This window comes from Rhamphochromis longiceps, linkage group LG1 (genome assembly GCF_057381845.1).
Source record: "Rhamphochromis longiceps isolate RC_006_pf linkage group LG1, R_longiceps_female_GT1.1, whole genome shotgun sequence".
In the NCBI taxonomy this organism is placed as follows: domain Eukaryota; kingdom Metazoa; phylum Chordata; class Actinopteri; order Cichliformes; family Cichlidae; genus Rhamphochromis; species Rhamphochromis longiceps.
The window spans coordinates 7,327,247-7,353,394 of NC_140557.1; the positions used below are offsets into that span (position 1 = coordinate 7,327,247).

The 26,148-nt window shown below is 40.6% G+C and overlaps 1 protein-coding gene across 1 annotated transcript in view; it reads left to right on the forward strand.

Moving 5' to 3' along the window:
• Positions 1–26,148, forward strand: part of ntrk3b (neurotrophic tyrosine kinase, receptor, type 3b) — a 236,294-nt gene that overhangs the window by 26,967 nt on the left and 183,179 nt on the right. The window contains exons 2-3 of the mRNA XM_085419039.1: positions 13,097–13,171; positions 21,617–21,688. Of these exons, the coding sequence (XP_085275165.1) occupies positions 13,097–13,171; positions 21,617–21,688 (147 nt within the window). The remainder of the gene's footprint in view (positions 1–13,096; positions 13,172–21,616; positions 21,689–26,148) is intronic.

The window sequence follows — 26,148 nt, forward strand, 5'->3', positions numbered from 1 at the left end:
TTCCCCTGAGGAGCACTCCCCGGGAAACCACTGATAACAATCAATGGGAATTATATCCTTGGGTTGTTTTTTTTTCAGTGTGTTTCGTTTTACTTTTTATTGAACCAAAGTCCCTTTGTGAGACCCCTCTCAATCGCTCTCTCCCTCCAGTTGTCTTGTCCAATGGATTTTCAGATGCAGTTTCTGGGAAAATCGGGCTTTATCTTTAGTGCTGAATCCATCGTTTCTATGCAGGGGGAATCATTTTTAGTATAACTGTAATTTGGTCAATTTTGCCTGTCACTTTTATATCGGTATCATATTCTCGAGCTCACACTCTCTGCAGTTAATGTAATTGAGACAAATTGTCACAATTTGCGAGCGTTTTTATATTTTTTCCAGTAAAAACTGTGGTGGGGAAAAGTACCAGAGCCCTTGTTTTTATGACGTTTCAGTCTGTCATATGCACACTCAAACATTTTTGTTTCAATTTTAACATTTATTTTACAAATATTTTAACGTTAATAATTAATGTGATCGTTTAGTGGATAACAATGTTGCTTCACAACAAGAATGTCTTGGGTTTGGGTCCACTGAGGTCTTTTTATAGTTTCCCCATGCCTCTCTGGGTTTCCCCCCACAGTCCAAAGACATACATAGGGTTAGGTTAAGTGGCAATTCTTAATTAACCATAGGTGTGAATGCAAGCATGGCTTGTCATCTGTCTGTCTGTGTTAGCCTTGTGATAGATTGGTGACCTGTCCAGTGCGTACCCCGCCTCTCATTCTATGACAGCTGGGATAAGCTCCAGAACCCCCACAACCCTCACTTGGATGAGCAGAAGAAAATGATGAATGGAATAACATTTATTAATGGATGGCTCCCTGTGCATGAATGCTCATTTCATTTCGTATGACTACCACAGAGATGAAATGAGTGGGGGAACATCAGGTTGTGCATTTCAAACCAATCTGTAATTATTCCCTAGCGCTAACCACCTAGCTTTTTTTATTTAACAGGTAGATTGGTGCATATACCAAACTAAGCAACATGCAAAAGTCAAACTCCACATGAATGTTCAGTTTACACGAACGGTGTCATGGTTAAAAGCTCAATAAATAACACCTTTGAGATCCTCCCTGCCTTATTATGCAGACATTTGTTGCTGCTTTTAGCTCATGTATCACAAGTCTCTGGTAACAACTGATTTTGGTTACTCACAAGTGTCAGTATAAAAGTCTGACAGTGTGTTTCAGGTGGAATGATTGATGGGTATGTCAAAGATAACAGCTGCATATGTTGAGTACTCGGGTGTTACAAAACTTCCAAGGGTTTAAAAAAGATTTTCTACTGAAAATTTTCAGCAATTTAATCTTTGCTCTTATAAAATTCCCATAGATTTTCAGCTCAAGAACTGTACATTCACTAGACTTTTATATTATTTGTTCTCATAATAAAAGGACAGAATTCCTTTAACTGAACTGGTAGCGACCTTGATTTTCCGTGCTGCCTGTCGGGGTGTTAAAAATGAGAATGTAATCATGGCTTAAAGTAGCCATGTTTATTTAAAGCTTGTGAAGTTGTGAAATCCTCAAGTATTTACTCCATTTTTCATTTTTCACCATAGTATCACAGGTGACTGAAAGTTTTTTGTGTTTTTATTCTATGTAGACTATGTAGACTCTTTCTCTCTGGTGATGCTAATACTGTATTGCTGAAGTTGTTTCCCTGCCCGGTGTGAGTCCAAACTGCAGTCTGGTTAATCCTGATCCCAGAAAGAACAAATAGTGCTGGATGACAGATACCTGCTGGTGTGCCTTTTAAGATATTGCTTTTGGTGGATAGTTTTTCATTCACTGTAAACTGACAACAAACATTATTTATGTGCTTTTGATTCTGACTAAAGATAACAATGTCCACATTAGATCATCAGTAAGAAATTTTATTAAATATTAATGTTTTGGGCCATATAATAACCAATCAAGCTTTTATTTTAGAACCCAAGCTTCCCTATTTACATCCAAATATGTTCACTCTGGCGCCAGAAAACCACACGGCTACAACCCTAAAACCAGACTCGAGGCTTCAGAACCTATAGGTGACATCATTTAGGGGTCAGTCTGGAGTGTAATAAATTGTATTGGCATAAAAAGCACGCTGAAAGGGTTTTGATAATTAAATTTCTTTAGTTCTTATAAAAATCATCATTTTATAAGAGCCCTTTGGTGTATTTTAGTATTTTTCAATCAGCAAACACCCCCAGAGCTTTTTCACTGATCTTCACTGACCCTAGAACTGACTCTGACTCTGTGAACATGAAACAACAATGCTCTCTGGAGAAACAAAGGTGGAAAAAGTACACGGTATGCTCCAGTTGGCTTTGCCGATTAATATTGTTGTTGGAGGCCATTTTATAATTCAGACTCCGACCAACAGATGGAAGGTGGATGCAATTTCATAGGCTCATACATTAGGAGGGAAGCCGGTGCATCTGTCTGCCTGTGCATGTGATTGCATTTGCATAGAGTTAACAGGCGTGGGTTTGTCTCAGCGAGCGAAACTGGAGAGATTGTAATACTTGATTCCCATTTACAAGCCTTGAATGCCAAATGTCCCTCATGATTGGTTTGGAGAATGACTTGTTCCTAGCGCCCCCCCCTCCACTTGCAGTAAATGTTGAGGGAAATAGCTTCTTTCTTCTGTTTTTTTCATCACCACTACTTCCTCCGCATCCTTTTCATGTGTCTCTTGCCTTTACAATGCAGCAACAGTTATGAGTCAGGCATAAAAAAATAATAAATAAACATAAACATAAACATGGCGCCGAGTATGGCAGCCTCGTCGCGAGCTCCCCCAAGCAACGGCTTTCTTCTGTGTTTAATTTTACTTTTCCTTTATTTTTTCACGAGCAGCACTTGTCTCCTTGTGTACGACCGACAAACCTTACTGGACATAAAAGACGGTCTTTCTTATAACTTTCCGGAGTTCAAGTTTTGCAACACGGACGCTCCGTTTGCAGACCCCCCATTCATCTCACCTGAGACGCCTTTGTTCTCTGGCCCTGGAGGCCGCAAACGCCGACGCAGAGGGAGAAGATCTGGCGTTCTGGTTCGACTGAGACGGCGCACTTACAGACCACCGTTACCCAGTTTATTACTGGCTAATATGCAGTCTCTGGAGAACAAGCTGTGCGAGCTTCGGGCACGGATCTCATTCCAGCGAGAGATGCGGGACTGCTGCGTGATCTGCCTCACAGAAACCTGGCTATCGGACAAAGTACCGGACTCCGCAATACAACTGCCGGGGTTCTCTGTGCACCGCGCGGACAGGTCACAGGATCTTACTGGGAAAAGCAGAGGCGGTGGTGTGTGTTTCATGATCAACAACAGCTGGTGTGATTATGCGAACGTGCACCCGGTCAAATCCTTCTGCTCACCGGACCTGGAGTACCTGATGATTAAGTGCCGGCCATTCTGGCTACCGAGGGAATTTACAGCAGTGATTATTACGGCTGTTTACATTCCCCCACAAGCCGACACTGACCGTGCACTCAGGGAACTGTACAGCGCGATCAGCAGCGAGGAAACCGCACACCCAGAGGCAGCGTTTATCACAGCCGGAGACTTTAATAAGGGAAACCTGAAGAAAGTCTCACCAAAACTCCATCAACACATCCTTTTCAACACACGTGGAAACCGGCAACTCGACCACTGTTACACCTCTTTCCGGGATGCGTACAAAGCCCTCCCCCGCGCCCCATTCGGCCAATCAGATCACCGCTCCATCCTGCTCCTGCCCGCCTACAGGCAGAAGCTGAAACAGGAAGCTCCAACCCGGAGGGCGGTGCACTGTTGGACGGACCAATCGGAGTCTGCGCTGCGGGACTGTTTTGATCACACGGACTGGGAAATGTTTCACGTGGCCGCCAGAGACATTGATGAATACACAGACTCAGTCTGCGGATTTATCAGGAAATGCGTGGAAGATGTCGTCCCATCCAGAACAGTCAAATCCTTCCCAAATCAAAAACCCTGGATTAACGGAGATGTTCGCGCGGCACGGAACACCGCCTTTGCCTCCGCGAACACGTCGGACTACAAACACGCACATTACCAACTCCGGAAGACGATCAAAGCAGCCAAACGTGAGTACAGGGACAGGGTGGAACAACAGTTTGACAACCCTCGGAGTATGTGGCAGGGACTAAACACGATCACAGACTTTAGAGGGAAAACCAGCACACCGCAGACCACGGCCTCTCTGTGTGAGGATCTAAACGTATTCTACGCTAGATTCGACACAGCGAACACCATGAGACCGGACAGTGTGCGCACCGCGGATGACGTCAGTGCGCACACTGTGTCTGAGGAGGATGTGCGGAAGTGCTTCAGGAAGGTGAACGCACGCAAAGCTACTGGTCCGGACGGGATTCCCGGCCGCGTCCTCAGGTCATGCGCGGCTCAGCTGGCTGGAGTGTTCACGCACATCTTCAACCTTTCCCTCTCTCTGTCTGTAGTCCCAGCCTGCTTCAAAATGGCCACCATCGTCCCTGTACCCAAATCCTCCATCATCTCCTCACTGAACGACTGGCGACCTGTAGCCCTGACCCCCATCGTAAGCAAATGCTTCGAGAAGCTGGTCAGGGACTTCATCTGCTCTGCACTACCCGACTCACTGGACCCTCTACAGTTTGCATACCGCCACAACAGGTCCACTGATGATGCCATAGCCCTGACACTACACACTGCCCTGTCACACCTGGAGAAGAGAGACACGTATGTGAGGATGCTGTTTGTAGATTACAGCTCAGCATTCAATACCATCGTTCCCTCGAAGCTGGACAGGAAACTGCAGGATCTAGGACTGAGCAGCTCCCTCTGCAGCTGGATCCTTAGCTTCCTGTCTGACAGACGCCAGGTGGTCAGACTGGGCAGCATCACCTCATCCCCCATCACACTGAACACTGGTGCTCCACAGGGGTGTGTACTGAGCCCTCTCCTGTACTCACTCTACACCTACGACTGCACAGCCACTAACAGCTCCAACATCATTGTGAAGTTTGCGGACGACACTACAGTGGTGGGTCTTATCACCAACGGTGATGAGACGGCTTACAGGGAGGAGGTCAGCGCCCTGACCCACTGGTGTCAAGACAACCATCTCACCCTCAACGTCGCAAAGACAAAGGAGTTGATAGTGGACTTCCGGAGGTGCAGAGAAGTACACACCCCCATCACCATCAACGGCGCTGCTGTGGAGAGAGTGAGCAGCTTCCGGTTCCTTGGCGTACACCTGGCTGAGGATCTTACGTGGTCAGTACACACAAACAAAACAGTGAAGAAGGCGCAGCAGCGCCTCTTCTTTCTCAGGAGACTGAAAAGATTCGGCATGAGCCCCCGCATCCTCAGGACCTTCTATCGCTGTGCCATTGAGAGCATCCTCACTGGATGCATCACCACCTGGTATGGCAACAGCACCGCCTACAACTGCAAAGCTCTCCAGCGAGTAGTGCGGTGCTCTGAACGGATAATTGGAGGTGAGCTTCCCTCCCTCCAAGACATCTACAGGAAGCGGTGCCTGAGGAAAGCGGGGAGGATCATCAAGGACTCCAGTCACCCCAGCCATAAACTGTTCAGACTGCTTCCATCAGGAAGGAGGTTCTGCAGCATCCGGTCCCGTACCAGCAGACTGAGAGACAGCTTTTTCCATCAGGCCATCAGACTGCTGAACACGTCATAGACACCTCAGCTTCACTACTGGAACTTCAACATTATGCACTCCACACTGTATATAAATGCCACTTGTTTTGCACATATTCAACTCTGTATATTTTATATATTTTATTATTATTATTATTTTATTTTATTTTTTTACTATTTAATTTGTAAAAATGTGTATACACACACACACACACACGTAGGAAAATATTTAGTATACACATCCAGAAATGCATACACTATTATATATTGTACATATATTTATTAGTTTCAGGTTGGCCATTCTTGTATTTTGCTCATTTGTGTTGTTGTGTTTGCACATCTCTGTTGCTTGTGGGGCTCGCACACAAGAATTTCACTCGCATGTGCTGTGCCAGTGTGCCTGCACATGTGATGTGACAATAAAAAGTGATTTGTGATTTGATTTGTGATTTGATTAAACATAAAAAAAATGTTATCTGATTGATGTTAGGCGAGTGCTTTAATCTAGAGGAGTGCTACTTCACCACTGCATCACCTCGCTGAAGTGTTTGGGCTGCAGAAGAGTGCCTCTTTGCCTCTATGAAAACAGAGAGGGAGGCTGAATGTAGATCAATACCAGAGGAACACACCAGAGACATTCTATTTTATTAAACGTTTTCCCATTAAGGCTGTGGCGCGAGCATTGTAGATCATCCCGACGAAGTTGTAAATCAAAGACAGACAGCAGTATTGGAAACAATAGGCAGAATCAGAGGAGATTACCAAGGAACAGGAGCCATTTGGTGTTTGTGCCACAGGGAACCTCATGCATCTTGTTTTTTCATTACCACACATCTCAGGTGTGCTCGAGTCATAGTGTAGCATCAAAATGATATTGCGTTCAAACATTTCACAACACACATATTGGTGTGACAGCCGTGACATAGCACAGCCCAGGAGCTAATGACCTTTGTCTCATCTTATTGACTCACAAAGACTGACTGACACACACAGACGGATGACAAATTAAAGGAAAAATCAACAGCGATCCTTTTGTGTAGGCAATCCATGCACTCACCTACTTGTCAAGAATGTAGTGACAGATGACTCATCCGAGTATGACGCATCTCTGTACATCATTACCTGTGGTTTCTTTTGAGGGGTTTTATGGGCCGCAACCCTACTAAAATTTCTCTTTTTGCACATCATTGTCTTGCAGTGGAATTCTGAGCCACCTGAGGAATGGTTGCTTCTTTTTTACCTTTACATGCTGTACTAATGCTTGAGCATTGCCTGCAAATGTGCATTGTGTATTACAAACCATATTTATTGATGTCTTTCCCCTGAATCTGAATGCAGATTTAACTGTAGTTCATCTCTGTGATTAAATCTCCTGATAACTGTGAACCAAGAATGGCCCATTTTTGCCCTGTTATTAAATCTACAATAGTTAGTTAGCCATCCAATCCTTTTCAGTCTACTGTTTTTACTTAAGTTTTTAAATGGGAAAAAAAGACCTACTTTACTTCGGTCCACTATTTTTTTTTTCTCTCGATTTGATAATGCTTGAGTGAGAGGCTTGTCTTTCCTTGGTGTGTGTCTTTCTCTCTCTCATCATCCACTGAGACTAAATCTCAATTACTGGGCTTGCTTAACATTATACATACTGCAGACCATGATTAAAAACAGCAACATTGCTACCCCCCCACTACTAGTCAGAAACAAAATGTGGGTATGAGACAGACTGCCAGATGGTGAGATTGTTTCCATTTCACACTCTCTCTCACAAACCAGAAAACTATTAATCAAAGTATTGCAACGACAAAACAATTTAATTTGTCTTTGTTTTGTTTTTTAAATATGTTGAATTTTGATTGAAAACATCTGCCTTTATTTAGTGTCTTTGGTTATTTCTTTTAAACTGTCACTTGCTTGTATTTCACATTGTTACCCCAAAATATTGTAAATGTGGTAATACATGTGTTAGTCAGATAGAAATAGTTTGAGGGGACTTTATTAATTACATTAAAAAGATGCATTCGTTCCATGGTAATTTTCCAAGAACATTACTCTACAAGACACCACACCACCAGCTGGTCAGTTTGTAGTCTACAGTTACATTATGTTACTAATGATGATCATCAGTTATCATTCATCATTTTTGTGAGGTGTTTGTGCTAGAAGAGAGCATAAAAGAACACACAGAAAGTTTAAACAGACCTCTGTCCTCCTCGTGTCACCCTGCGTCATGTCAATTTACAATTTAGTCTGTATATACAGAGATACGATGTAGCAATATAAAATGTCAAATATACAAAACTAAAGATTTGAGAAACTGCTTACAAAGATGAAAACCACAGTCTGGCATTCAGCAGAAGGCAACAATCATTTTCCTCCGATATCAGTTCCAAGAAACTGGAGTTCTGCATGCAGTGGGTGTGCACCTACAAAGAGCCAAAACTAGAAACGAAGCACATGCTGCTCATTGCTCAAAATTATTCCTCACAGTTATCTTACACAATTTGTTATGCAATTAAAAAAAAACTGTTCCTTAGAAGTCAAGGTAATTACAACTCAAATAAGTTCTAAATTGTTTTGTCATTAATAAACTTCCATACATCAGTAGCAACAGCTTAATAAAAGCAGCTGATGTCTAATTATTTCAATGTTAGCATTGTTTCCTTCCCCTTTCAGTGTAATTTCTTGTGTTTAACCTATTGAGAAAAATTTTTCTTGATATTTTTTTTCTGGTGCTCATATTCACAGAAGCCCAGGACAAGATAGCAGGTAGGGGTTCAGTGCGCAGCCCAGGGCCACTTCAACACAACAGATGGCTGTTGCTGAGATCGAATCTGTTACTGTTTGGTTCCAGGGTGTTCTCCTCAAGCACCAAACAGCCCTGCCACCCAGTTCAGATTGTACTTTGTTGGAGGCCATTTTCTAAAGCAGATGGAAGGTGGCTGTAATTTTAGAGGCTTGTATGTTAGAGAGCAAGCTGGTAGTATCTGCCTCTGCTGTTTGTTCTGATAGTATCCAGCTCATTTCCTTTGTACTCAGCAGTTGTTATTCAGGTCATGTCACCTCAAGTTTATATAGAGAGCCTTTTAACAAAACAGGATAAAACATTGTGCAGAGAACAAATAATTTAAGGACTGATAAAAAGGGAAGAAACAGAAATAAGAGACAGGCCTTTTGCTCAAATCTCCTTTCTTCTTTATAATATTCATTTTGACAAAGTAGCAATCATTGCACTCTGTGTCATTCTAAGTCAGGATCAGAGAGTCTACTTGAATGTCTGAAATGTAAAACACTAGTATCTCCATTACTTTTTGAACTATGCTGGTTTTACTTTTGCACCATTTCCTTTGACCATAATCAGAGCATCTATGAATAACAGAACAGAGATTGCATGCTCCCGTGTCGTCAAAGCATCTTTGTTATTCATACCATAGTTTCACAGCAGCCTAATCCACTTGCATATTCAGCACGGCGTGGACAATCAGGGGTTCTGAGCAGACATCGTGCTCAGGTCCACAGGGAGGTGTTACCTGTATCCTCTGTGCTGTTTGTCGACAGCCATGTGAATGTGAATAGTGCAAAATTATATGGGAACCATGGAGCCCAACTGCAAATTACAACATTTGATGTTACTTAAATTGCACTTTTTTCCCCATATAGAAATATTACATCAATGCTTTACAATATAATACTGCTGAAATCATGTGCCTGTGATGCAGGCTACTGTGCATTTAATCAATGTAATGCTGAATTCCAGAACCAACTTACATACAAATATTCTTTAAGTGCCAAACTTTTTCAAATTAGACTAAACAAATCAGCTGGTTTGCTTTTGTGTAGAATAATTATAATCTTCAGCTTTGCTTGAGCATTTTGCAATCTTACATTCATCTTTATTAAAGCTAATTCACTAATCAGCAAGGTACACGATAAGCAAGACTAGTGGTTTTCAATAACACAACTGCAGTTGCCAAGTGGCTTAATTTATTACAGAAGTTTCTTATATTTTCTTTGTCTTTCTAAAATCAGTGTTTATTTCAATGAACATTGGCCACTTCACTGAATGTGTCTATCTGTTAATACGAAACCTTGGCTGCAATAAACTGTTTGTTTGATGGTTACTGTTATATACAGTTAGATCCTTAACTCACATCATAAATCCAACTAGTTTAATGTTAATCTTGGAATTATAGAGAAGTTTAATGATGTATAAATGTTTTAAAAACTACAAAGACTAACACTTATCCAGCTGATTCTGAGCCAATTTGTGACACTCAACATAATAAGTCCTTTGTACGAAAGGTACATTTTTCCACTGAAGCAGCATTCGGATAACATTCAGGTGTATTGGATGATCAGAGACTTGCTCGTCGATGTAATCCACTTACAGTCATTGTTTTGTTATAAATATGGATGCGCCCAAACGTTTCTGAGACCACTGGGATAGCGAACGTGGCATCGGAACTAATTGAAAGTTTCAGAAGTTAAGCTTTTGTAAAATTATTCAGATTGATTACTGTCAAATTATTGCTGGCCTGAAGCTTTTCTCTGATAACCTGAATTCATCAGGCTTTCTTCACTGAGGCAAAGAAAAGCAACTTCATCATCAGAGACATAACATTTCTTAAGAAAAACCTGCCAGACTAATGGGTGTCAAGGGGAAACAACAGGAAACACTTGGAATGAGATAATAGATGCCAGCATTTTACAGTACAAATGGAAAACCACCCTGAAAAATCCATGTTTGACAACTGCATTGAAGTGACTGCACCCTGACCAAGGAGAGGTAGCAATTCAACCAGTGGCAACTAACCCGACCCCAGCCCCAATCGACATTTATGGAAATTACGGAAGATCAAATGCTTAACATTCCTAACGTCACATCAGCGTCTTTATAAGATGTCCAGATCACGCTATAATATCATTTAGTTAAAAAAAAAATACTTGCACTGAATATTTTTTGGAAGACCCCCACCAAATATCACAGGAGAGCACATTATTTGTACTTACCTCCCTCCAAACCTGCTCTCTGATCCTGTCTCTGGGGTAACACAGCAGTACTGCAACCATGCAAAGCCTTGCGAGGGGAATCCATCTCTGCTGCTTGCAGGTCACATTAATGAGTCAGCTCTCTGCCTTTAGAATCAGCTGCCCCCAGTTCAGCGCTAATCTGAACATCAACAGCGTGACTCTGCCGGCGTGAAGCACTTACAGCTGCCACACGTTTTCAGCAGTGCTGTCACATTTACACTCAGTGGTCAGCTTTTAGTGCCTCGACAGCTATATTATGAATGTCTACATGATAGTATCTATGAATAAGTGACGATGTATAATATCAGTATGCCTACATAACACATCAATACCGACTGTGTCTGTTAGCACCCTCTACTGCACTCTAATGCTGTCAGACTATTAATGTTGTCTCCTTTCTTTATATAGTGCTGTTTGGTTTCCCGTTTACATTGTTTTAAATGTAATGAATTTATGCTTTCAAGACAGATTGAAAGCCAGCTGTAGACACATGTTCTGGCCAGATGCTGGAAAAGAATAATTAATTAGCCCTGCAATTATGTGGATATTAACCATTGTTCTCTTCTTCCTTCAGTAATTCCGGCACATTCACAGAGGAGCTCCAATGACTTTTTAGTATTTATCTGATCAGTATAACATAATTATCTGTGTGGATAAAAGAGGAGAATGAAAGACAGGATTTGATGAGTTTGTAAAAAAATGTATCCATGTTTGTGTTAGTTTACTGATACTAGTTAGCCTGCTAGCTATTATTGCTAGTAGGATATCAAAGAGAAGCGGATAGATTGATCAATGATCACTCCCATTGAGGGACTGGACTATAGAAAATGTATATTAATTCAATATTAATTCCATAGAACCCAGTTGTGTAAGAACAAATTCTGATAACTGAAAACGTTATTATGCAAGTTTGAGTAAAAAATAAATAATTTTTACAATTTTACAGTTGCTCTTCCAGTGATGGATGATTAGCACAGCTGTGTCTCATGATTAATGCTACAGTTTAGCAGTAATTATTATTTCATTTTATTAGTGGTTATTGGACAATTTAAGTACCATCTTATTATTACCACATTACGGAGTGAATTAGACCTAACCATGTGTCAAGTATATGTATTTTTCTGGCTGTACAATGTGGATCAGAACAGCAGGAGCCTAGTGTGACAACATGTAGATATGACAGAGTGAACTTGTCCATTTAACCAGTTTGCATTAATATCTGAAATTTCCTATCTCCTCTTTGATATTCCTTGCCTCATTCTGTATTAACATCAGAATGATACATATTCTGTCTGTAATATAAACGCTCATTTACTGTAAAAATATCACACAACAGTGTCACTCGTGATCTCATTGCCTACTGCTCCCATCTGGCAGCCAAAAAAAAAAAAGCTGGCAACCCAGTTAGCCATCAATAAAGTCATGCACAGCAGGGTACCAGCAGTGCTGGTTGCATTTGGCAGGTCTGTATCCTCCCCGCCACAAAAATCAGGTGGTGCACCCCGGAGCACAGGGCTCAAATAAACAGAATGTCTTAGATGCTGCTTCATAATTGTACACCAGATGCACAAGACCCACAAGATATACTGAAGCTCAGGTTTTGCCAAAAAACAATTGCAGGAATGTTATTTTCCTGCTGTTGTCATAAAATACAAGCTGCTATGTGATCACACAACTCTTGGGCTTAGACTGCATGATTGTGTTGTGCTTCAATGTTAATGGATTTGTGTTTTTTAACACAACTCCATGTGTCTGAACTGTATATGGACGTAGGTCAAGCCAGTTGTCATATTTTCACCACTTCTTTAGCTTAAATGTCAAATTTCAAATCTGTGACATTAACCAAAGTTCCCATGAGCTTCCAATCTTATTTTCTTTACTCTGACACAAAGCAATAAAACCTTTGCCATGTCCTCTCCTTCATCTCCTCATTTCCCCCAGCTCAATTGAAACCCTAACAAACAAATCATTTATAAATGCAGTTTTTTTTTTCCTGAAGCTAATTTAAAGCCACCAGCTTCTCCTTCTATCCCACCACATAGACATCCCCTGGGACTGTGATAGTATTAGCAGAAGTAAAGTCATCTGCTGTGTTTATTTGCTGTGTCCCCTTCACACTTCCCCTCGCAGAGATTAAGGTTCAGAAGCTGCCTCCTGGCAATTAAATCTATCAGAGGGCAGCAGAGAGCGCTCTGTCAGAACTGTTCCAATAATTGCAGTTTAAATGAATATGGATTCAGAAAACTTTTGACAATACACAGCTTGTTAATTTGCAACTTGCGACTATAAAAAAAAGAGTTTTCTTCTGTCATGTGTCCTGGTTTGTTTTTCTTTTCTTCTAGGATGAACCGGAATATCTCATTTACAATTCTCTTTCTCACTGTTTACAGACATATAGAGAACTGGACAGGATTGCAGACTCTGAGAGACGTCGATATGGAGCTCTACACTGGACTACAGAAGCTGTGAGTGTTGATGCTGTTATCTGTGGTGGTGGTTGTGACAGTGGGGTGAGAGACACTTCAATGTATTTTAGTCCTGCTGTGTTGCAGATCTGGAAAAGCACAGTAGAAACTGTACCACTGTTAATCCCTGTTTTCCATCAGGTTGCCCGCCTGCTACTGCAGAGAGGCCGCGGTTTCCTCCTAGCGATCAGTGCAGTAATTCACCTCAGATCCCAAGTTGCAGCATCTGGATTAAATGTCACATACTTCTTTGGGGGCAGAGTGTTAGAGAGAAGCATGGGTGAGGGGTGTCTTCCGTATCCTAACACTAGCTGATGCTTAAACAAGCTTTTAATTCTTGACAGTCACACGCTGGTGGAACATCCCCTTCGCTTTGCTTAGCCACTGATCAAATAATGCTAAAAAGCAGCAGGGAAAATTGAATTAGGAGTCCCTGCTGTAGCATTGTGGGGGTTTTTTATTCTCATCTCTTCACATATTAAAGCAATGTTACGCTCTTTTCCTGCTTTGCAACCATGCACTATGAGGCCACATCCTTTAATTTCTCTCACCTCTTCCACTCCCCAGCCTCCTATTCCTCTTCATTTTTCCCCCCACTCTACAGAGAATCACATTCTCCTTTGCCCTCCAAAGTCAGAGCTGGCCTCTCCCCTGATCCCCTTGATCCCTTATCAGGGAGGCCAAGTGCAATATCTCCACGGCTAAATTAGCATTTTTCTCATTACCACTGCTTCTCTCCTGCTGCCTTGTCTAGGGACACTGGCTCCTCCCCACCTGGAGTTGAGTCTTCACAGGGAAAGCTGCCGCGATGCTGCCTTAAGGGGCTGTTAATGGTGTGCGGGATAAGAAGGGAAAAAGTCACTATGGCATACCTTCCATCATCTTATTTTGCATGTGACCTCATCATCACCATCTTTATTTGAATAAAATGAAAAAAAAAACTTCTCTGTCTAAAGCACAGGAAGCTGCTTGAATTCCTCAGCACAGTTATATTCAATATATATACATTTATATTCTTACATTTACTTACCTATAAATAAACTAAAAGTAGACTACAGAGTAGATTAAAATAACTGAAATGAGTTTTGTTGTAGCACAGTGAACACTGTAGTTTCGTGTAATTGACTGGATTCATTTACTTTATAAGGCTTTTGACATTCATTATTCAATAATTTCTGAAACAGCAGGAACTGTAGCTTTTAGCAAGTACTTCTCGTATATGGAGCTAATTTCCTGCCAAAACAAACAAAACATTTTATAGATGCCTGACTATTCACTAACAAACCCAAAGTGGTCTTCAAAATGAAAGCAGCATTAACAAATGAGTGCTATTCATTTTGCACGTACTGTACAAAATGTCCCTATCGAACCAATGCACACCATATTTCAAAGAAACCACACTTCAGAAACAAGCTTATCTTACAGGTACGACAAATATCATACAAAGGAAAAACAAGTATTGTGGATTTTAACGTAATCTTTCTGCTGTCTTATGTTGAGGATTTGTTCGAAACAATTCACTCTCCACAGCAGCAGCTATGTTTTTAAGTGTTATTAAATGTTGTGAGGGCAGAATATTATCCAAATAATGTAATTTTATATTTAGTGCAGCTGAGTGGGTGAACTTTTTTGAAAGGCTGACGTCAAAATACTTTATAGAAGCCTTCTGCCAACTTTTCATTTTGTTAACCAGCCTCGTGAGCTCACCTGCGTTATTTTTCTGCCCACATATGCAAATCTGTTGTTGGCTGCTTTTTAATCTCCAGTCCACCTCACCTCAGACTATCTCAGTTGAGCTCCTATGCTTCATGGTGGGAAGGACCTGATGGTTTTGACCTAAAAGTCTTAAATTTGGACTCATCAGACCAAAGCAAAGATTTCAGATGGACTTTTTAATCTTTTTCTTGGTCCCACCTGACTAGTGATTTCTTCACAGCAGTTTGAACACGACGTGATGGATGCCGTATTTAGGCTGTCTCTTTCCAAACAGATGATCTGTTTTGCTACCGGAAGCACTAATGGAATTTATTGATTATAAGGTGGCAACCTGTCCAGGGTGTAGCCGACTCCTCACCCCATGAAAGCTAAACTGTTGCCCCTCCCTGTGGATAAGCAGTTAAGAAAATGAATGGATGAATCCACTGATCCTCCCATAGGTTTTGAGGTTGTGCTTTAAGAAACTACAGTGGGGCAAAAAAGTATTTAGTCAGCCACCGATTGTGCAAGTTCCCCCACTTAAAATGATGACAGAGGTCAGTAATTTGCACCAGAGGTACACTTCAACTGTGAGAGACAGAATGTGAAAAAAAAATCCATGAATTCACATGGTAGGATTTGTAAAGAATTTATTCGTAAATCAGGGTGGAAAATAAGTATTCGGTCACCTCAAACAAGGAAAATCTCTGGCTCTCACAGACCTGTAACGTCTTCTGTAAGAAGCTTTTCTGTCCCCCACTCGTTACCTGTATGAATGGCACCTGTTTGAACTCATCATCTGTATAAAAGACACCTGTCCACAGCCTCAAACAGTCAGACTCCAAACTCCGCCATGGCCAAGACCAAAGAGCTTTCGAAGGACACCAGGAAAAGTATTGTAGACCTGCACCAGACTGGGAAGAGTGAATCTACAATAGGCAAGCAGCTTGGTGTGAAAAACCAACTGTGGGAGCAATCATCAGAAAATGGAAGACATACAAGACCACTGATAATCTCCCTCGATCTGGGGCTCCACGCAAGATCTCATCCCGTGGGGTCAAAATGATCATGAGAACGGTGAGCAAAGATCCCAGAACCACACGGGGGGACCTGGTGAATGACCTGCAGAGAGCTGGGACCAAAGTAACAAAGTCACCATCAGTAACACACTACAACGGCAGGGAATCAAATCCCGCAGTGCCAGACGTGTTCCACTGCTGAAGCCAGTGCATGTCCAGGCCCGTCTGAAGTTTGCCAGAGAGCACATGGATGATACAGCAGAGGATTGGGAGAATGTCATGTGGTCAGATGAAACCAAAGTAGAACTTTTTGGTATAAACTCAACTCGTCGTGTTTGCAGGAAGAAGAATACTGAGTTGCATCCCAAGAACACCATACCTACTGTGAAGCATGGGGGTGGAAACATCATGCTATGGGGCTGTTTTTCTGCCAAGAGGACAGGACAACTGATCCGTGTTAAGGACAGAATGAATGGGGCCATGTATCGTGAGATTTTGAGCCAAAACCTCCTTCCATCAGTGAGAACTTTGAAGATGAAACGAGGCTGGGTCTTCCAACATGACAATGATCCAAAACACACCGCCCGGGCAACAAAGGAGTGGCTCCGTAAGAAGCATTTGAAAGTCCTGGAGTGGCCTAGCCAGTCTCCAGACCTGAAAATCTGTGGCGGGAGTTGAAAGTCCGTGTTGCTCGGCGACAGCCCCAAAACATCACTGCTCTCGAGAAGATCTGCATGGAGGAATGGGCCAAAATACCAGCTACTGTGTGTGCGCAAACCTGGTAAAGACCTATCCGGTTGTTCAGTGATGACGCGACGAATCCTACTTCCGGGTCTAAAGTAGTCTGCGTTTAATATGGCTTTTGTGTTGTTAACATGTTTAATGTTATGTATTTTCTTCTATTTGATCTCAAAAAGTTCCTAAAACAGTCAGTGATCCCTGTTGACCTCCCTCGGCTTTTATTACCGCTAATCATTTATTTAAGCTCAGTTTTTAAAACCTTAGGATGTAACTACAGCCCAGCCCATGCAGCAGTATATGAATGACTAACCTCGTATTGTGGATGGATTATCTCAGTTGTTCTCCTGGCTGAAGTTTGGTCCTTTTACAGCATCCTGCCATGCGATTACATTTGTTTCTGACCACCGAGAACACTCACGTTAACTTTTATCGAGTGGAAAAAAAGTTAGCTTGTTTATATTATGCTAACATAGCTGTGTCGCTAGCGGTCACGTAGCACATCATTATATACCAGCTAGCCCAACTTCAGTAACCCTACAAACGTCACTGCTGTTTAGTTTTCTGTCTTCATTTATGCTGGAAGTGATAGCAGAGCTGTACGTTTTAATTTGTTTCCAAAACCCCGCAGTCAGGACATGCTATATTGTATTTAGATAGAAGCTAGCGAGCTAACTCCCTGCTAACTTCTAACTCCGTTAAATGTCATAAATTCGGTTTTCATGGATGCCTGGATGTTAAACTCAATTGTTACACCTGGTAGAGCAGAACGCTGATCATTTTATTAAAGATGAAAGACTTTAGACAGTTTTTCAACTCTCAGTAATGCCATAGTGATCGTTTGATATATAGACCTGCAGCGGAGTTTAGACCCAGACACGGCTAGTGACGTCAGACTGAACAACCGGATAGTAAACGTTTGACCTCTGTTATTGTCAACAAAGGTTATGTTACAAAGTATTGAGTTGTATTTTTGTTATTGACCAAATACCGTATTTCCCGGACTACAAAGCGCACCTGAATATTAGCCGCACAAGCTAAAATCAGGGGAAAATCCTGTTTTGTACATACATTAGCCGCACCTGACCAAAAGCCGCAGGTGTTTCAATGTTGACTTATCATATGTAAGAGAATGTGCACAAAGGGAATTGTCAGGAAAGAGATGGCTGTTTGGAGACACACCCCTTTTATTAATATTTTGAAAAACAAGTTATGGGTACATATTTGCATAACTTTTTAGGTATATGTACAAGTAGCGGTAATTACAAGTACGAAACATGTACTGTGCTTCATAAATGAGTAACAAATGTAGTACATAACAATAACCTACAGCACACCAGAAAAATAGATTCAGACTACCTTTTAGGTTCAGGTGCAGTGACACGGCTTTAACAAGAAGAAAAGTCAGTCATTCACTACCATCTTCCTGCGCACTAAAACCACCAAAGTCCTCTTCTCCAGTGTCGGATACGAACAGGCTCAGGATGGCTACGTCATCCACTCTCAGCTTCTCTCCTTCGTTGTCACTTACAAAACCAAAGAAATCCTCGTTGTCAGTGTCAGAGTCAAACACCCTCAGAAGGGCCGTGGCGGTGTCCTCCTCTCCATCATGCAGCAGTGCAGCCCTTCAAAATCCGTTGGTGATCGTGGATGTTTTCACACTTTTCCACGCTGTCAGGTTCCACCGGTGGAGTTGAGCATAACTTGCTTTTCGCAAGTTTATCGCCGCTCGTCATCCACGACTCCCGCTGAACGCGTAGCGTTAATTTGAAGTTTGTTTTTCGCGCTACTTGTACGGCACTATGTTGCCTGGCGGATGGACACGTGACCAACATACCACTCTTGAACCCAGATACTGTGTGTCTGATCACATGCCCTTCCGCCAGGCAACGTAGTGCCGTACAACAGCGGAACAAACAAAACAAATCGTCTTACGATATGACAAAAATCATGGACAATCCATAGAAAAGCCGCACCTGACTAAAAGCCGCAGGGTTCAAAGCTTGTGCAAAAAGTAGCGGCTTATAGCCCGACAATTACGGTACTCATTTTCCACCCTGATTTACGAATAAATTCTTTACAAATCCTACCATGTGGATTCATGGATTTTTTTTTTTTTTCACATTCTGTCTCTCACAGTTGAAGTGTACCTCTGGTGCAAATTACTGACCTCTGTCATCATTTTAGGTGGGGGAGCTTGCACAATCGGTGGCTGACTAAATACTTTTTTGCCCCACTGTATATTGACATTACCTAATAATAGTCTGTTTGCTTTCACTAAGTTCAGGTGTTGGATGTAATATGGATTAGTAAAGTGTCTGAATGCAGTTATTGGCTGTATGCCGACACATTGTCAGCACACCATAAACTGAAGAAACTTCACCATTTAACTTTTAACAAGACTCGCTTTATATTGAAAATCATTTCAGGTGATGAGTTAATGATGCTGGTTAAGATGCTGTCAATAGAATCTGAAAAGAATCAGGAAGAATCTGAAAAATAAACCATGCTTTACTTTGTTTGCACTTTTTCATTATTTAGCTACCATAGTGTTAGCCTCAGTATAATCCGGATTATTCTGCAATGTAGCAAATATGATAAAAACAGCACTGGTGTAATGTTTACTGCATTTACCAGACTCTGCAAATGCAGTTGTTACTTTGCATCTTCCACAGGCATCTACACCTTACAGTAGATTTCTTGCTGCCTCATCAATGTCACAAAGGAAGCGTTGTTGACAGTTACATGTTCAAGATAGGTTTAAAGCACCCATAATTTATACACTTCATGGAAAAAAAAGCATGCTTTTTAATTTTTTAATTCAGGTGACATCAGTCCCATTGCCACAAGTATACAAAATCCAGCACTTAGCTATGCAGTCTGCTTAAGGCTTTGTGAAAGAATGGATCATTCTAAAGAGCTTAATGAATTCAAGCGTAGTACTGTAATGCCATCATTGCACCAAGTCTGTTTGTGAAATGTCTTCCCCTATTACACAATAGGTTGTAAGTAGTAATTTTGTAAAGTGGATGCATTTAGGAAACACCTAACTAAGCCACAAAGCCACATAAAGTTACACAATGGGGTTGCTGTTTACTGAAGTGAATAGTGTGAAAAAGTAACTAACGCTGTACTTACAGACCTCCTCTGCCATAAACATCAGCAAAAAAATGTGTGTGCTGAGAACTTCATGGTATAGGTTTCTTTGGCTGAGCAGCTTCTGCTGGTGTAATGTCGAGGTGGTCCAGTACTCTTGCCCATATAGGTTAAATGTTTTGGTCAGCTCTTACTGCCTTTCATTTAGTTTGGTTTTATTTAATTAAGTGATAAAATAAAATAAAAAATATAATAAATGAAAACAAAAATGATCCTGCGGCATTATTTTTCATGTAATGAAATGTTTTAGTGTGCTGAAAGCTGAAAATTTCAAATCTAGCAAACATTAAGGTGACACACATGCTTTAGATTACACTGGTTACTTTGGATGTTTTCTTCCCATCCACATTCACTACTCAAAGGCATAGAATAAAGCACTGAACAGGTGAATGCGGCTCGTAGTAAAAAGTGCTCTGAGTGCTCAGTGAGAGTAGAAAAGTGCTATACGAGTGCCAGTCCATTTACTATATCTTTGGTGAAAGATTCGCTGGAAAATTGTGGGTTTTTCCCCTTAAAAATATGTGAAATTTTTTGTGTTCCATAATTTTCAATCATACTATCTCAAAATTCTTTTCTTCATACTTTGAGCCACAAATCACCACTTCAGTGACACACGTGCAAACCCAGCTTTCCAGTTGTATTTCTGTGTATGCAGGTTAATGGAGATATTATTAAATTAATGTTAAATGTATTTCTAGTTACATGGTGAAAATCTGCTTTTTCTGCCTTTTGATAGTGACACCCCAAAATTTACTTTGTAGAAACCTTTAGATCAAACTTTATCTCATTTACAGATTTCCATTCTGCAAGAAATATGTAATCAGTTTTAGATAATATCTTGTTTGCATATTTAAACATAGATTCTTTTCTGAATGTATTTAATACAAAACATCATTTTCACCTAAGCAATCGACTGGGGAAGTTTCCTGGTGATATCCATTAGGTAAATGTTTACCCCATTCACCTGTAATGTCTCCATTTATTTCACTGCTGTTTAAGGAGATAATTGTGTTGAGTATAAATGCCTTTGCTCCAGTCATTACTGCTGGGAGGACAAAAGCAAAAGCAGTACAGTCATCTGTGTATATGGTTGTGCTAATTTAATGGATATGAAATAGAAGTCGAAATATTGCTGTTCATTTTTTGTGAGGGAATCTATTTGTAAGGAATTCCCCTAAACTCTTTGAAGGACCCTTTGAGGTCCCAGAGCCCCTCTTTGGGAACTTGTGGGCAATGAATCACCGCATCCTCGCCAAACACCACAGAGGCATGATCAAGCTTGTAGAAGGTAATTGGCGCCAACAGCGTTATGAGGCGCTTACTGAAGACGTCAGTGACGTCTTTGGAAAGAGACATCTGTGATCACAAGATTAGAAGTCATTACCATTGTAGCCCAGAACAGTGGTTTCCAAACTGGGACGCTGGGAATTCTTGGAGTCGTCGTGAAGAATCCACTGGGTCCGCAGCAAAATGAGTATTAGTTTAATTTGACTGTTAACACAAGGAGGGAATGCATGTTCTAACCAGAGGTTTCAGTCATTTCAAAGTAAAGACACACAAATTCACAAATCTTTCATCAAATGGCGCATCAAAGTGAATTTTCATTTGGCTGTCAGCTCTGCGGGGTGTGCCAGAATACAGATAAATGTTTAAATATGAAAAACTGGAAAAGCTAGAACCCTTCTTGTTACAGTGCACTGCAATGGTAAAACAAACATGCAAAATGACTTGAAATGGACTGCATACAGTCGCATGTGAGCATACTAGGAAAAAACAAATGTCTTTTTTCGCAGGTTTCCACACAGTCTGATCTGTATTTGATCTCTTTTCATTTCAGAACTATCATGAATTGTAACCTGAAGTCTATCCAGCCTCGAGCGTTTGCTCAGAACCCGCACCTAAGCACCATGTGAGTAAACACTCCATCTTTGAGACCATGTTTCCTGTGCCATGAAAAGATTTATTATGTTATGTGACGTTTGACAGCTTGTAGTCGGCTGTATGGCTGTAGATGACTTAGTGTTAAACAGCAGATGATGCAATTGATAGAGGTTGGCTTCAGGAAAATTGTGGCATTGCCATTACTGTCGCAACTGCTGCACATCTTAAATGAGACATCCATTATTTGCTTTGGATAATTGGATTCCTATCTGCCCCGGGTTCTTTGTGCTTCGGTAGAGCAGCATGCCGAAGACGCAGTTCCATTTAGTCTGCACTCGCCAAATGGACAATTTGTCCAGGAGGCCGAGCATCAGAGAGCTGGGCAAAGTAATTTCTTTAACAAAGGCTGATGTGTCACCATATGACAGCCTGTTATTCCCCAATTTTCCAGGAGTAAACACGTTGAGGAACTCACTCACAGTATTTTACCTGAACACGCTGCCATTTGCAATTTCCAGTCATCGACTGATAGGCAGCTTGGTCTCTTTTCTACTGCAGATGACTGCTGTTAGGCTTAAATCTGTGTGTGTGGGAGAGAGAGAGAGAGACAGCAAGTAGCAGTTCATAATATGGAAACTAAAAATGCAGCATTTTTCATTTGAGAACTTAATCATACCTGTTACTGAGGCGGAAAAATACTGGTTGGACTATGCTGTCATACAAGCTGACTTTTTGGCATCTGAGTATGTGTGTGAGTTCCTGGGTGCACACACTTTTGTCTTTTTAGTGTGTAGACTGCTTTAAAAAATGTTGACATTACTGGTGTCTTTATCTAGTTAGGTGTTTGGTTGAGCTAATCGAGCCCATCAACATTTAATGAAAGTTATTTAAATCCTGCCTTCACTTTAATTTTCTTTCGAGAAGATGGATTTGCTTACACAAGACCGAAAACAAATAAATGATTGTAACCTTCTCACCTCTTCCTCCATTTCTCCCGCTAAAAATAATTGCTGTGCAGTGGTACGGGACTAAAAAAAGATAGAAGAGGTGTAGAACACATAAAAGAAGAACAGGTGAATGAATATTCATGCTTCTTTCCCTTTTATTCTCACTTATGGTGTAATATAAATAAATGAGTGTGAGGTTCAGACCCACAGTGATAATTAAGATGCAAACAATTTGAGCTAACATCAAAATCTCACCAGAGATGTGTTAATTAATGTGTGTCTTGAAAAAGCCTGTCCCAAATATATTTTGAAATTCTATTACGTTTCCAATCCAACAATCTATAAAATGTTGTTTGACAAGTTTTTTTTTTTTAAAAACCCAAAAAAGCAAGTGTTGATCATGTTATTTTAGCCTCCGGTACATTCCTACTGTTCCTACATGGAGGCATTTGGATTCCAACCACTGAACACCCCCACTTCAGGCAGTCCATGACAGGCCTCTATTGTGCTCTTGTTAATGCAGGTGGACAGTTGCTAGGTGACTCTGAGGATGATGATGTCAAAGAAGATTAATTATTATGCCTGTGCTTAGCCTCAGAAGACCGACCTCATTGATGTCTGTGTCAGACAGGTCTGCTCAAAGCCCAAGCCATCAGACACTCAACTGGTTGCTGCTTTGTGAGGAGAATTGAAGCTATTGTCTTCATCACATGTTCAGGCCAAAACAGGCTCAATTAGTCACAGCGAAGATATCATTAATCCCGTGCGCTACAAACGTGATGACTGTAATTAAAACCCACCCTAGTTATGTTCTCTTTTCAATCAGTATTCTTCTGCTCTGTTTTTGAAGACGTGTAGCGTCCATTATTTTGCATGTATTACAGTATGTCTTGGTGAAAACGAGCACATCAATACAAAGAGGTGGGATCGTGTTTACTTTTTTAACCATACCAAATCCAAACAAGATACACGATAGAAGTGACATGGGTTGCACTGGTTTAGTACCTTTGCTTCACAGCAAGATGGTTCTTGCTTCAAACCCGCTGGCTAGGGCTTGGGAGTTTCTATGTTCTCTCCTTGTGCCTGTGTGGGTTCTCCCTCTTCCCATAGTCCTAAGACATGCATGTTAGGTTAAGTGAGCGTGAATGTGAGCATGAATGATGCTTCTTGGTCTAAGCCTTGTGAAACCGGCGACATGTCCAGAGCATACCTTACCTATCGCCCAATGATAGCTGAGATAAGCTCTAGCTTGTACAATTTAGTTGATCATGAATTGTAAAAGTGCTTCACAAAACAGATGGAAAAAACAGAAATAACAGAAATTGAAGGAATTGATAGCACACTGGATATATCTGCTGAAGTGGATCCTCCAAACATTCCCATGTGTAGCGAAGTTATAAACTAGCTTATTATGTGCATTTATAACAGATCGGCGCATCAAACACCTTCCACATTTGCTTTAACTTAGTAAGGTCTGATACCTGTGGCTGTAAAAAGAAGTCTATATGTATAATAAATCATCTTAGTACTCCCTTGATTTTTGACCTAAGTAAACACATTTTCTTATGAGTTTTTGTGTCAAACTCTAATTTAATGGTTCATTTAATAAACATGTCTTGTTTTTAACAAATGGTTACATCTAGATTAAAATCAGCAATAAAGCAGGGTACTTTAGGACAGGGCTACTTTGTAGTTGACAAGACACTGCTGTATGAGCATGCAGTGTCTTATATGAAGTGAAAAATGCTGCTGAAAACACCCCACAGCAACAGCGATCTTTATAACAGCTAGTAAAAGTATAATACAGCTTTAAACCATGCTGGTCTGAACTGTGTCCACCTCTTTCAGTAGAAATGAATTTAGCTATATTTAAAATCCTTTCCTGTGGCATTGTTTATTTTCCTAACAGCACTTGTCAAAGCATCAGTGTTGTCATCGTGAGATGACCTCTGTGGGCCCTCTATATTTTATGTGAGCCCAAAATAAACCTAATCACAATATACCATAGCCTGTGAGAGTGCTTTATTCTCATCAGTGGGATTCTGCAATTCATAGCAGAGGTCCAAGAGATTTTATCCATGAGCAACCAATGCATTCAGTAGCCCTGCAGATTACTGATGTGTCCTTGGGCAACACATGCAGTCCTTAATTTCTGCTAAGACGATTAAGACGAGCGCTTCAACTGAGCGACATGTAGGTAAATATAAACTGTGCAAGGCTCCAGAATGTGATTAACTCTCCAGTATTAAATATGTGTAACATCGACAAATATTTGTGCAGCACTTTGAATTAATGTGCTTACAAGACATAAACATGAAATCAACAAACTGTCATAACATTTACATTTTAAACATCAAGCTGATGCTGGAAAAATTGACAATTAGTGGTACAGTTAAAAAAAAAAAAAAAAAAAAAAAGATTTCCAATTGAACATTGCATAAGTAAACTAAGTGTGACCCAAAAATTATACAGCATGGCGGGGTGGTGATGAGACAAAATATTTAATCAATGTATTACTGACACTTACAGTGCTTAACAAATTTAACCACCTGCCATAAAAACAAGACAGAAGAAAAATATAGAAATAAAATATAGGAAAACTATAGAAAAACTAGAAATCTATAAAAACTAAAAGTGATATTATTTATTAGGAAAGTTCAAACTTGTGAGTCAGAAATGAATCAAGCATAACAGTCAAACACTAAAACATGTTTTTTCTGTTCATCACTGTAAATAAATAACTAATATGGCATCTTAATCAAAACATAATAATGTGCTTTACTGTTTTTTTCTTTTAAAAAAACACTATATTTGAAAAAATAGTAGATAACAATTAGGGGATAACAATAATAATTACTTATCACAATATATCATATCATAATATGATTTTGATTAAAGTGCTTGGGCATATGATGGGTTAACCATTACAGAAACATAAAAAAAAAATATTTTAGTAATTACCAGTACTGTTAATTGCAGCTGTGGCATAAACCTTACACTGAGTAGTGATCTTGCGTTTCCACTCTGTGGTCTTGAACACTACTTCGCAGGCAGAAATCGTATCTCTTCAGCTGCACTCAATTCATTTAACTCAAATTTCAAAACCCGCTCAATTCTAATTACTCCTGGAGTGCCCCAGGGATCTGCCCTGGGGCCTCTTTTATTTATCATCTATATACTTTATCTTGGTCATGTCATAGATAAATTAATTCTTACTTTCCATTGTTGTGCTGATGGTATCCAGCTCTACCTGTCTACTAAACCTACTACCACTATCACACCTGCTCTCATCTTCTCAAATAGCCTTATCGATAAAACGGTAGTTCTCCTCATTGGCATCAAATCCAACTTGTCTAAATGTAACAGTTTTTCACTCCCCATTGCCATCCTTGCTCACACCTTGGTTATGTCCAACACTGACTACTGTAACTCTCATCTTATTGGTCTTCCTCTCCTATTGTTATTTATTTAATTCTTTCTTTGTTTGGTGAGTGAAACTTTTAAGTAAGCCTCATATTCTAGCCTCTGAGGTCAGTGAGGT